Here is a 13,273-nt window from a genome sequence, read left to right on the forward strand (position 1 = left end):
ATACCTTCATTAAATATTTGGTGTGCTTTCCTAATGATTTTTTGTTCCATAAATATCTCTATATTTTTTCCATGTCATGTCCTACAAAGGGAATGTCCTTCTTGAACTTGGCTGCATTCAAATTCCTCTTGAAGATCTACTTCTACTTTCAGAGTGGTAGCCGTGTTAGTCTGTATCAGCAAAAAGAACGAGGCGTACTTGTGGCACCTTAGAGACTAACAACAAATTTATTTGAGCATAAGCTTTCATGGGCTAAAACCCACTTCATCAGATGCATGCATTGGAAAATACAGTGGGAGGTGTGTGTGTGTGTATACACACACATACACAGAGAACATTAAAAAATGGGTGTTATCATACCAAGTATAATGAGAGTAATCACTTAAGGTGAGCTATTATCAGCAGGAGAAAAAAAAACTTTTGTAGCATGGGGACACATCAGCCACACTATCAGAGGTTCGTTCACCTGCACATCTACCAATGTGATATATCTATCATGTGCCAGCAATGCCCCTCTGCCATGTATGTTGGCCAAACCGGACAGTCTCTACGTAAAAGAATAAATGGACACAGATCAGATGTCAAGAATTATAACATTCAAAAACCAGTCGGAGAACACGTCAATCTCCGTGGTCACTCGATTACAGACCTAAAAGTCGCAATACTACAACAAAAAAACTTCAAAAACAGACTCCAACGAGAAACTGCTGAATTGGAATTAATTTTCAAACTGGACACCATTAAATTAGGCTTGAATAAAGACTGGGAGTGGATGGGTCATTACACAAAGTAAAACTATTTTCCCATGCTACAAAAGTTTTTTTATTTTTTTTTCTCCTGCTGATAGTAGCTCACCTTAACTGATTACTCTCGTTATGCTTGTACGGCAACACCCATTTTTTCATGTTCTCTGTGTCTATGTGTCTGTCTATCTATCTCTGCCTACTGTATTTTCCACTGCATGCATCCGATGAAGTGGGTTTTAGCCCACAAAAACTTATGCTCAAATAAATTTGTTAGTCTCTAAGTTGCCACAAGTACTCCTCATTCTTTTTACTTCTACTTTGACACTTGCCAGAAACTAGCTGCCAATAATAAGAGTGTTACTGAGAATAGTCTATGTATATTTTTGGTAACTGGGTTATAAATACTTCGTACTATCCAGGTGAGTCCTATCAACATCTGGCATCTTATCTGTATATTGTACTCCTTCCCCTGCCTTGTGCCTGTTTGTTAGGGTATTCGATTGTGAATTCTTAGGGAAAGAACTATGCCTTTTTTTTCTGATTGGAACGTGTCTGGTACGCTGTGGGTGTTACCTGAAATAAATGCTAAGTAGTAATAAATTCTTTAGATGTATAATTAAGGATTAGATTTTCATATGGAATTTGGAAATAGTGGGGGGTTTTTTTCAATAAAGCAATTTTTCAAGAAATTTTGTAATATTTTGTTTTTAAGGCAATGATGCTCAGTCTGTAAGCAGGCAGTACTCTTTGAAAATAACTAAACTGGAACATGAAGGTGAGCAAGCCAAGATAGAATTAGCTGAAACACAAAAGCAGCTTCAGGAGCTGGAGAACAAGGAGCTGAGAGACATTGCTGAGAAAGCCAAGTTACAAAAAGAGTTTCGGAAGAAAATGGATACAGCTAAATTAAAAGTGCAGGTAGTTTTTGATTTTTGTCATTAGGAGTTATGAATTACTGCTCTATCCCATAGAACACTTAGGGCCTAATCATCTGCTCTGTTACACAAGTTTTATGCCAATGTGACTCCATTGAAGTCAGTGTAATTACAGTAGATAATCAGGCCCTCAATGTACCAATAGTTGGTACTTGCATGTATCAAACAATATCCTTATGTGAGAAGTGTATTTTCTTACTAGAAAGGTGGACAAAAAAGAGATTATTGGATAGCATGGATGTGCTCACATACCATGGTGTTTGGCAGTTGGTAAGAACTTAGGGAGAAAGTTTGCAAATCAATTTAAAGCAATCTGCTTTGTAGCACAAGTCTTCTATCAAAATACCACACTAAATCCTAAACCTGTGCAAATATCAGTGGACTTGTTTACTGCTATTTGTCCTAAGATGTGTTTTTTGTTTCTTTAAGTGTTTATGCTGTTAGACTGAAATATGCCATGTGAATTCAGGTCTTACAGAAGAAGCAGCAGGACACTAAGAAGTTGGCATCATTATCCACCCAAAATGAGAAACGGGCTACAGAACTTGAGCAGACTGTGAATCATATGAGGCAGCAGCAGGCCCAGCTACAGAAAAGACTGCGAGAGGAAAGTGAAAAAAAGAAAATTCTTGAGGCAGAGATTGCAAGGGACCAACAGCGAATCAAAGTAAGAGGCTATCTTTTCTGTATAATGGATAAGCATATAGTACAGTTTCACCCCATCGCTTTCTCATAGATCATGATGCATAACTATAAGGCTTCCCATAAATACAAGGAATGCCATTCAAGGTAGGAAAAATCAAAATGCATACAAAATCTTTTCACCTACAATTTTTACAAATTACTTTCTTCTTCTTCATGCTTTTTTATTTTACTGTCCATCTCCTATCATTACAATACAGCTTCCATTAGTGGAATGAAAATCTTATATCTTATATACTGACATGGGCTCCTTCAGAAAAAAACTAAATGTGATGACAATAGACTCAACGAGGCTGGGAAAATAGTTTTATCTTTCTTACTTACAGGAACTTCAGTTAAAGACAGAGCAACAGCAGAAAATTCTCAAACTTAAAAATGAAGAGATTGCTGCTTTTAAAAAGAAGAAAAACTTGGCAGAAACTTCACAGCAATTACAGGTAGCTAATTTATTCCAAATTTGGTGGGCCTTGAGAAGCAAGGGGAGGGGAGACAAAACTCATTATCCCCCACCCCACCTCTTGATTAGCCTTGTTTGGGAGGAGGGAAGATTCTGTTTCCTGATTGGCAGAACTGTACTCAAATAAATTGTTAGATGCCTTTCTTTGAAGCAGGGATAAATTGGCCATCAAAGGTAAAGAGAAAGGTAATCCTCCAGCAGGGAGCAGGAATAACTTCTGCCTGCCTGCTTGCCCTCACTCTCAGTGATGGTTTTAGTTTGGCTTTATTGTGGTACAATTAACTTAGTTTCTGGTTGGCACAGGGGTACAAGGTTTCTGCTGTACTTGCTTACAGGCTCTGGATTGTGGCTGATTGTTGCTCAGAGTTGTAAAAGACTTTTGCCAGCAGCTGGAAGGGGTATTTTACCCTTTCCTCTGGTCATCCACTAGGTGAGGCTAGCTGGTGGGTTGGAGGGTGATGAATTGGGTTTTTTCCCCCAAATGTGGACAGTTTCAAGGCTCTCTTCATAGAGCTTCTGTTACTTGTGGCAACTTTAGTGTAGCAACCTCTGTGACAATGCCATCTAGATTATTCCAAGCCTGAACATAGGACCAAGAGTGAATGGGCAACCGAGTGCAGTGGGTGGTAGGATGGGGTGCAGAAAGCATTTAAGACTGAGAAAAAATTAGAGGCACCATTGTCTGTGTCCAGCTCTTCATGAGGGAAGTGTTGGTTCAGGGCTGGTTGCCTATGGTCAGTATTCTCTTCAATCTCTGCGGTATTGGCTGCTCCAGCATTAGCAGTGTTGGGAGCTAATATAGCCAGCTTTTTGGCTCCAGCTGTTATTTTCAGTACTTCGTTGATGTTATGAACTGCCCTTCCTCCAGTGCAATTCAGTTAGGTTCGAGAGAGACCTAGGTGGATTTTAACCATTTATTGAAAACTACAATAGAATCCAAATATGTGATCCTGAGCTACAGTACAGAAAGTAAAATAAAGACTCTCTCTCCCTGTTGGTGGTCTGGCGAGGCGTATCGGTTGCGGGCAGATGAACCTTCTTCTGTGTTCAGAGTCTGTCACCTCGCCACCACACGGATTAGCTGTAACACTCCCCCATATATCTTAAGTTATGCATGCGCCTTGTGATGGCCACAAGCAGGGCTTAAATTCAGCCAGAGCTGTCCGGAGTGGAGCTCCAGTAAATATTTTCAAACTTGCAGAGCTGAAGCCCTGAGCCCTGGTGTGTTCCCTGGTGCTGAAACCCTGAATCCTGGCGCCTCCCCATGAGGTTGAAGCCTTGAGCCATGGTGCTGAGACGCCCCCCACTCCACAGCTGAAGCCTGGAGCACTGCTACCACACAGGGCAGAAGCCCCTAGCCCCACCACCCCGCCATAGGGCAGAAGCCCTGAGCTCCCCCCCTTCCCCCCAGCTTAGCAGCTGACACCAAGCCCCAAATCCTCCCCTACCCCTGCTGGGTTCTGGAGTTTTTATAGCATGTTGGGGGTGACATGGGGGGCTCCAGGAAATAATGTATGAGACTTTAATAGGCAGCAGGTTTCAAACAAGCAAAAAAGGAAGTATTTCTTCACACAGTGAACCTGTGGAACTCTTTGCCAGAGGATGCTGTGAAGGCCAAGACTGTAACAAGGTTAAAAAAAGAACTAGATAAATTCACAGAGGATAGGTCCATCAATGGCTATTAGCCAGAATGGACAGGGATAGTGTCCTTAGCCTCTGTTTGCCAGAAGCTGGGAATGGGCGACCGGGGATGAATCACTTGAAGCACCTGGCATTGGCCCCTGTCGAAAAACAAGATACTGGGCTAGATGGACATTTGGTCTGAGCCAGTATGGTTGCTCTTGTGTTCTTATGTCACATTTACAGCATGTCCAGACATGCCCAATCACGGTTCCCTCTACTGCCAGAAAATGTGAAATACATGCTGAGAAGATAAACATTAAGGGTATGTCTACACTACGGAATAAGGTCAAATTTATAGAAGTCGTTTTTTTAGAAATCGGTTTTATATATTCGAGTGTGTGTGTCCCCACCGAAAATGCTCTAAGTGCATTAAGTGCATTAACTCGGCGGAGCGCTTCCACAGTACCGAGGCTAGAGTCGACTTCCGGAGCGTTGCACTGTGGGTAGCTATCCCACAGTTCCCGCAGTCTCCGCTGCCCATTGGAATTCTGGGTTGAGATCCCAATGCCTGATGGGGCTAAAACATTGTCGCAGGTGGTTCTGGGTACATATCGTCAGGCCCCCGTTCCCTCCCTCCCTCCGTGAAAGCAAGGGCAGACAATCGTTTCGCGCCTTTTTTCCTGAGTTACCTGTGCAGACGCCATACCACGGCAAGCATGGAGCCCGCTCAGGTAACCGTCACCCAATATCTCCTGGGTGCTGGCAGACGCGGTACGGCTTTGCTACACAGTAGCAGCAACCCATTGCCTTCTGGCAGCAGACGGTGCAATACGACTGGTAGTCGTCCTCATCGTGTCCGAGGTGCTCCTGGCCACGTCGGCTGGGAGCGCCTGGGCAGACATGGGTGCAGGGACTAAATTTGGAGTGACTTGACCAGGTCATTCTCTTTAGTCCTGCAGTCAGTCCTATTGAACCGTCTTATGGTGAGCGGGCAGGCGATACGGATTACTAGCAGTCGTACTGTACCATCTTCTGCCAGGCAGGCAAGAGATGAGGATAGCTAGCAGTCGTACTGTACCATCTTCTGCCGAGCAGCCATGAGATGTGGATGGCATGCAGTCCTTCTGCACCATCTGCTGCCAGCCAAAGATGTAAAAGATAGATGGAGTGGATCAAAACAAGAAATAGACCAGATTTGTTTTGTACTCATTTGCCTCCTCCCCTGTGTAGGGGACTCATTCCTCTAGGTCACACTGCAGTCACTCACAGAGAAGGTGCAGCGAGGTAAATCTAGCCATGTATCAATCAGAGGCCAGGCTAACCTCCTTGTTCCAATAAGAATGATAACTTAGGTGCACCATTTCTTATTGGAACCCTCCGTGAAGTCCTGCCTGAAATACTCCTTGATGTAAAGACACCCCCTTTGTTGATTTTAGCTCCCTGAAGCCAACCCTGTAAGCCGTATCGTCAGTCACTCCTCCCTCCATCAGAGCAACGGCAGACAATCGTTCCGCGCCTTTTTTCTGTGCGGACGCCATACCAAGGCAAGCATGGAGGCCGCTCAGCTCACTTTAGCAAATAGGAGCACATTAAACACCACACGCATTATCCAGCAGTATATGCAGCACCGGAACCTGGCAAAGCGATACCGGGCGAGGAGGCGACGTCAGCGCGGTCACATGAGTGATCAGGACATGGACACAGATTTCTCTGAAAGCATGGGCCCTGCCAATGAATGCATCATGGTGCTAATGGGGCAGGTTCATGCTGTGGAACGCCGATTCTGGGCTCGGGAAACAAGCACAGACTGGTGGGACCGCATAGTGTTGCAGGTCTGGGACGATTCCCAGTGGCTGCGAAACTTTCGCATGCGTAAGGGCACTTTCATGGAACTTTGTGACTTGCTTTCCCCTGCCCTGAGGCGCATGAATACCAAGATGAGAGCAGCCTTCACAGTTGAGAAGCGAGTGGCGATAGCCCTGTGGAAGCTTGCAACGCCAGACAGCTACCGGTCAGTTGGGAATCAATTTGGAGTGGGCAAATCTACTGTGGGGGCTGCTGTGATGCAAGTAGCCCACGCAATCAAAGATCTGCTGATATCAAGGGTAGTGACCCTGGGAAATGTGCAGGTCATAGTGGATGGCTTTGCTGCAATGGGATTCCCAAACTGTGGTGGGGCCATAGATGGAACCCATATCCCTATCTTGGCACCGGAGCACCAAGCCGCCGAGTACATAAACCGCAAGGGGTACTTTTCAATAGTGCTGCAAGCTCTGGTGGATCACAAGGGATGTTTCACCAACATCAACGTGGGATGGCCGGGAAAGGTGCATGATGCTCGCATCTTCAGGAACTCTGGTCTGTTTCAAAAGCTGCAGGAAGGGACTTTATTCCCAGACCAGAAAATTACTGTTGGGGATGTTGAAATGCCTATATGTATCCTTGGGGACCCAGCCTACCCCTTAATGCCATGGCTCATGAAGCCGTACACAGGCAGCCTGGACAGTAGTCAGGAGCTGTTCAACTACAGGCTGAGCAAGTGCAGAATGGTGGTAGAATGTGCATTTGGACGTTTAAAGGCGCGCTGGCGCAGTTTACTGACTTGCTTAGACCTCAGCGAAACCAATATTCCCACCGTTATTACTGCTTGCTGTGTGCTCCACAATATCTGTGAGAGTAAGGGGGAGACGTTTATGGCGGGGTGGGAGGTTGAGGCAAATCGCCTGGCTGCTGGTTACGCGCAGCCAGACACCAGGGCGGTTAGAAGAGCACAGGAGGGCGCGGTACGCATCAGAGAAGCTTTGAAAACCAGTTTCATGACTGGCCAGGCTATGGTGTGAAAGTTCTGTTTGTTTCTCCTTGATGAAACCCCCCGCTCCTTGGTTCACTCTACTTCCCTGTAAGCTAACCACCCACCCCTCCTCCCTTCAATCACCGCTTGCAGAGGCAATAAAGTCATTGTTGCTTCACATTCATGCATTCTTTATTCATTCATCACACAAATAGGGGGATGACTACCAAAGTAGCCCAGGTGGGGTGGTGGAGGAGGGAAGGAAAATGCCACACAGCACTTTAAGCACAGCACTTTAAAAGTTTACAACTTTAAAATTTATTGAATGACAGCCTTCTTTTTTTTTGGGCAATCCTCTGTGGTGGAGTGGCTGGTTGGCCGGAGGCCCCCCCACCGCGTTCTTGGGCGTCTGGGTGTGGAGGCTATGCAACTTGGGGAGGAGGGCGGTTGGTTACAGAGGGGCTGCAGTGGCAGTCTATGCTCTAGCTGCCTTTGCTGCAGCTCAACCATACACTGGAGCATACTGGTTTGGTCCTGCAGCAGCTTCAGCATTGAATCCTGCCTCCTCTCATCACGCTGCCGCCACATTTGAGCTTCAGCCCTGTCTTCAGCCCGCCACTTACTCTCTTCAGCCCGCCACCTCTCCTCCCGGTCATTTTGTGCTTTCCTGCACTCTGACATTATTTGCCTCCACGCATTCGTCTGTGCTCTGTCAGTGTGGGAGGACAGCATGAGCTCGGAGAACATTTCATCGCGAGTGCGTTTTTTTTTCTTTCTAAGCTTCACTAGCCTCTGGGAAGGAGAAGATCCTGTGATCATTGAAACACATGCAGCTGGTGGAGAAAAAAAAAGGGACAGCGGCATTTAAAAAGACACATTTTATAAAACAGTGGCTACACTCTTTCAGGGTAAACCTTGCTGTTAACATTACATACAAAGCACATGTGCTTTCGTTACAAGGTCGCATTTTGCCTCCCCCCACCACGTGACTACCCCCTCAACCTTCCCCCCTCTCTGTGGCTAACAGCAGGGAACATTTCTGTTTAGCCACAGGCAAACAGCCCAGCAGGAATGGGCTCCTCTGAGTGTCCCCTGAAGAAAAGCACTCTATTTCAACCAGGTGACCATGAATTATATCTCACTCTCCTGAGGATAACAGAGAGAGATAAAGAACGGATGTTGTTTGAATGCCAGCAAACATACACTGCAATGCTTTGTTCTACAATGATTCCCGAGTATGTGTTACTGGCCTGGAGTGGTAAAGTGTCCTACCATGAAGGACGCAATAAGGCTGCCCTCCCCAGAAACCTTTTGCAAAGGCTTTAGGACTACATCTAGGAGAACCGCGAATGCCAGGGCAAAGTAATCCTTTCACATGCTTGCTTTTAAACCATGTATAGTATTTTAAAAGGTACACTCACCAGAGGTCCCTTCTCCGCCTGCTGGGTCCAGGAGGCAGCCTTGGGTGGGTTCGGGGGGTACTGGCTCCAGGTCCAGGGTGAGAAACAGTTCCTGGCTGTCGGGAAAATCGGTTTCTCCGCTTGCTTGCTGTGAGCTATCTACAACCTCATCATCATCTTCTTCGTCCCCAAAACCTGCTTCCGTATTGCCTCCATCTCCATTGAAGGAGTCAAACAACACGGCTGGGGTAGTGGTGGCTGAACCCCTAAAATGGCATGCAGCTCATCATAGAAGCGGCATGTTTGGGGCTCTGACCCGGAGCGGCCGTTCGCCTCTCTGGTTTTCTGGTAGGCTTGCCTCAGCTCCTTCAGTTTCACGCGGCACTGCTTCGGGTCCCTGTTATGGCCTCTGTCCTTCATGCCCTGGGAGATTTTGACAAAGGTTTTGGCATTTCGAAAACTGGAACGGATTCCTCTCCCCAAACAGCGATCAGATCCCGTACCTCCCATTCGGTCCATGCTGGAGCTCTTTTGCGATTCTGGGACTCCATCATGGTCACCTGTGCTGATGAGCTCTGCATGGTCACCTGCAGCTTGCCACACTGGCCAAACAGGAAATGAGATTCAAAAGTTCACGGTTCTTTTCCTGTCTACCTGGCCAGTGCATCTGAGTTGAGAGTGCTGTCCAGAGCGGTCACAATGGAGCACTCTGGGATAGCTCCCGGAGGCCAATACCATCGAATTGTGTCCACAGTACCCCAAATTCGAGCCGGCAACGTCGATTTAAGCGCTAATCCACTTGTCAGGGGTGGAGTAAGGAAATCGATTTTAAGAGCCCTTTAAGTCGAAATAAAGGGCTTCATTGTGTGGGCGGGTGCAGGTTTACATTGATTTACCGCTGCTAAATTTGACCTAAAGTCCTAGTGCAGACCAGGGCTTAAATAAGAAGGACAAAGGTGCCACACCCTGGGGATACAGGAGCATCTACAGGGTGGCCTGTATGGGAGCTCTCCAGTCTCCTGACATTGATTAAACCTGTTCAAAACAAGCCTTCAATAGGACTTCACTTGGGCATAATATCCAAGCTAGCAGACCTTGATGTAGGACCAGTGTACTAGTTTTCTGACTTCAGTTGTTAATGTAGCTTTTAACTTCTCATTTTCTTTTCAATTGCTGTTTTCTGACAAGTAAATAGTCTTGATGAAATGTAATGTAACACCCTGTACCTGAGCTATAGAAATATTCTTAGGAAAATAACATGTATTTCAGCAAGGGCTGTTTTATACAAACATGTGCATAGCAGACTTTGCAATGTAATACTGCTGTGGTTTTTCAAATTTCTTCAGCCAAATAACTTCATTATCTTGAGTTCCAAATCAGGATTCTGTTGTAGAGTTACTGTTGTTAACACTAAGAATGTCAATTTTGGATTAAGTTATAGAAATCTGAAATTGATAGAATTATTATTCTAGATGAGAAAATACTGTACTTAAAGAATGCTGTGCAAAGGATGTACTTCTGAGCCCTGACTAATACTATATATCTTGCTATTATTTTTTTAAAACGTAGAAACAGGAAGAGCAAAGGAAATGGTTAGATGAAGAACTAGAGAAGGTTCTGCATCAACGTCAAGAATTAGCAGAACTGGAAGAAGACTTAAAGAAAAGAGAAGATATCATAAACAAGAAAGAAGCGTTGTTACAAGAGAAAAGTCATTTGGAAATCAAGAAACTAAGATCTAGCCAGGTGCTCTATATAATACTGTGTAACTATTGTTACAGTACCATTGTTTGAGAGTCCAGATAAAACATATTAGAAAGAGAAGCAGCAGTATGGGTCTCATGTAATCTGATTTCTATCCCTGTAATCTCAAGCAAGCCAATCTGTTTTTCTGTACCTCAGTTTCTCTGACTTTTTAAATTGTGGATAATGTAGAACAAAGATATTTCTTCACCTTCTGTAAAACACTTCTTTAAGTTCTGGAGACAAATTCCTTTATGTAAGTGTAAAGTCTTGTACTTTGTAAAATTTGGTAGATCTCTTTGCAATTTGAAAACAAAATATATTTTTTGGCTATTTGGCTTTAAAAGCAAAAATGAATAGAAATTTAAACACAGATTTCTTAATAGCAGGTGTCTTTATAACGGGTGATGACTAAATTATGATTTAACTTTCTGTATGTAGAAAGCTGAAGTTGAGTGTTTTATAGTTAGTAGTAAATATTTATATTATGATAGTGCCCAAAGAGCGTTGGGGCCCCATTGTGCTAGGTGCTCTACAAAAATGGAAAAGAGACAGTCCCTACCCTGAAGGGCTTGCAATGTAAACTATGTACAGTTTGGTTAATTATGGGTAGCATTTTTGTATCATTTGTGGATTTGGGTTTTTTTAGGCTTTAAACAAAGATAGCTTGAAATTATCTACCCGCCTGAGTATGCTGGACAAGGAATTGTGTGATAAAAGTGTGCAGCTCCAGACCAGTGTCAGTGAAGAGAAGAGACAGATTGTGGAAGAAGTTCAGGTTCTTCAGAAAGAAAGGGACCAGCTGCTCAGAAGAAGAAATAGTGTGGATGAGAAACTTAAAGATGGTAAAGTGTTATCCCCTGAAGTAAGTAAAAATAGCTATTAGTTACTATTTTGTAATATAACACACTAATCATGATCTAAACATGTTTCCAAATATCAGATAACTAGAATTGAGAAATTTGAACAGTTTTTGTTAAAATATTAAAATTTTAAATACTTTAATTCCTTTGAATTTCTTAAGTACAACAGTAGTGGCCTGGTTTGCTAAATAAGAAGGTTTAGGTTTGGAAATCTGTTCCAGCTGGTGTCTTGACAACCCTCCCTTGTTCTTTTGTCTGTGGCATACTGTTTTTCTTCCTTGAACTCCGAGTGCTTCTCCTTTCCAGATAACCATCACAATTCTGTCTTTAAACTGAAATAGGACTTTCAAACCTGCATGACTTAAATCTTTAGTTAAATCAGTGTAACTTTCTTGTATAGATTAGGCCTTAGAGACAGCTGTCTAATAGCTGCCACTGAAACTGACATCAGTACTGTTCTGGATTGGCCAGCAGGAAACGCTTATGCAACAAGTTCCTTTCCTCTCAAGGGAATTAAAAATACATCACCTTCTTGACACAGTGGTCTGACATCTGTCATGGGAAGCAAGAGACAAAACTGCCTCCAAACTTACATGTCTTGCTGCAGGACACAGCCAATTAAAACTTCTGAGACACCTAGGCACATTCCGCTGCCTTTCCCACCATCCACACACTAAAAATACAAAACTAATAAAAAGCATTGTTCTGTCTTTTTGTGTTTCATTTTCATTTTCCTTCTCCTGGCATAGCTTCATCTTCACTATGCTAAAAAGATACACATTTGCAGATTGACCCTCGATTTCAGGATCCTAATAAAGTAGCTACTAAGTTCCTTTCTACTTAAAACAGGGAATTAAAAGTAGAAAATTATAGCTCCCATGATTTTCTATGAAGATTATGTATATAATGTACACACAGAGCTATGCATGTTTATAGTGACTACTACTATAAATGTACTTTCTATTAAGAAGATCAAGATCTTTTAAAGTTATTTTTTTATGTGCTGCTTTCTTGGAATACCCACACCTACTAGTTTTCTAAATAACCATATAATTAAAAATTCGTACTGTTTAGAAAAACTTCAGTGGATGATTATCAGTTTTTCGCAGCTGGTTCTTATTATGTTCGGACATTGCTTGAGGTGATTTATCCACTAATAAGGGCTCCACTTGACTTTTCATTGGGTTTTGTGAAAAGGAAACCTCACCTGAAATATCCCCAAATTTCCATTGTGACAATAAGGTGTGTTGCTAAGGATATTCCCAGACTCCAGCACAGTGTGAGGTAGAAATCCTGCTAATCAGCATAATTAACTTAAATTAAAGTGAAGTAAGTCCCACTTACAGGGTATAGACTATCCCGTGAGTCCTCCATTCAGTAATGTATTGTATTTAACCCACCGTGAAAAAGGTCATTTTTTTTTAAACATTTTCCTCAATTTGTAGTATGTTATTGCATTTTCTCTCAAACAGTCAGAGTCTATATAATAAAATAAATTAACATATTAACGTTAGGGTATCCTGACTCTTGCGTAGCTTTTTAATTGAAATGGAGAGTGGCACCTCATTTCTGCTTTTATTTGTAGGAAGAACATGCCCTTTTCCAACTGGAAGAAGGGATTGAAGCTTTGGAGGCCGCCATTGACTACAAGAATGAAAATATTCAGAATCGCCAGCACTCACTTAGAGGCTCATCTCAAATCCTTACACAGAGCGAGGCCAATGTAATGGGAAAACTAGTTTCCCTGTCTGCTACTGAGCTTAGAGCTATTCTCTTCAAATACTTCAACAAGGTGTGTTTTGGCTGATGAATAATATTAAACTGAATTTTATTTTTCACTTGTGTCGCAGGTAATAAAATGAAACAGTTCAATCTTAGGACTAGCTCTCTCCCCGAAAAAAGAAGAAAACTTCATTTTAAAAGTTGTTTTCAGTGACGATTGCTGAAGTTAGGCTCTGTCTCCCTGTATTGAGCCAGATACTGTGCAGTGTTTCTCACTTCTGTAAATAGTTT

General features: G+C 43.3%; 1 protein-coding gene across 4 annotated transcripts in view; it reads left to right on the plus strand.

Moving 5' to 3' along the window:
• Positions 1-13,273, plus strand: part of KIF27 (kinesin family member 27) — a 45,227-nt gene that overhangs the window by 23,319 nt on the left and 8,635 nt on the right. For all 4 annotated transcript variants that reach the window (XM_073345059.2, XM_073345058.2, XM_073345061.2 and 1 more), the window contains exons 11-16: positions 1,459-1,664; positions 2,151-2,348; positions 2,710-2,820; positions 10,224-10,400; positions 11,047-11,262; positions 12,846-13,052. In XM_073345059.2, coding sequence (XP_073201160.2) covers positions 1,459-1,664; positions 2,151-2,348; positions 2,710-2,820; positions 10,224-10,400; positions 11,047-11,262; positions 12,846-13,052 — 1,115 coding nt within the window. The remainder of the gene's footprint in view (positions 1-1,458; positions 1,665-2,150; positions 2,349-2,709; positions 2,821-10,223; positions 10,401-11,046; positions 11,263-12,845; positions 13,053-13,273) is intronic.

Source organism: Lepidochelys kempii, chromosome 5 (genome assembly GCF_965140285.1).
Source record: "Lepidochelys kempii isolate rLepKem1 chromosome 5, rLepKem1.hap1, whole genome shotgun sequence".
In the NCBI taxonomy this organism is placed as follows: Eukaryota; Metazoa; Chordata; order Testudines; family Cheloniidae; genus Lepidochelys; species Lepidochelys kempii.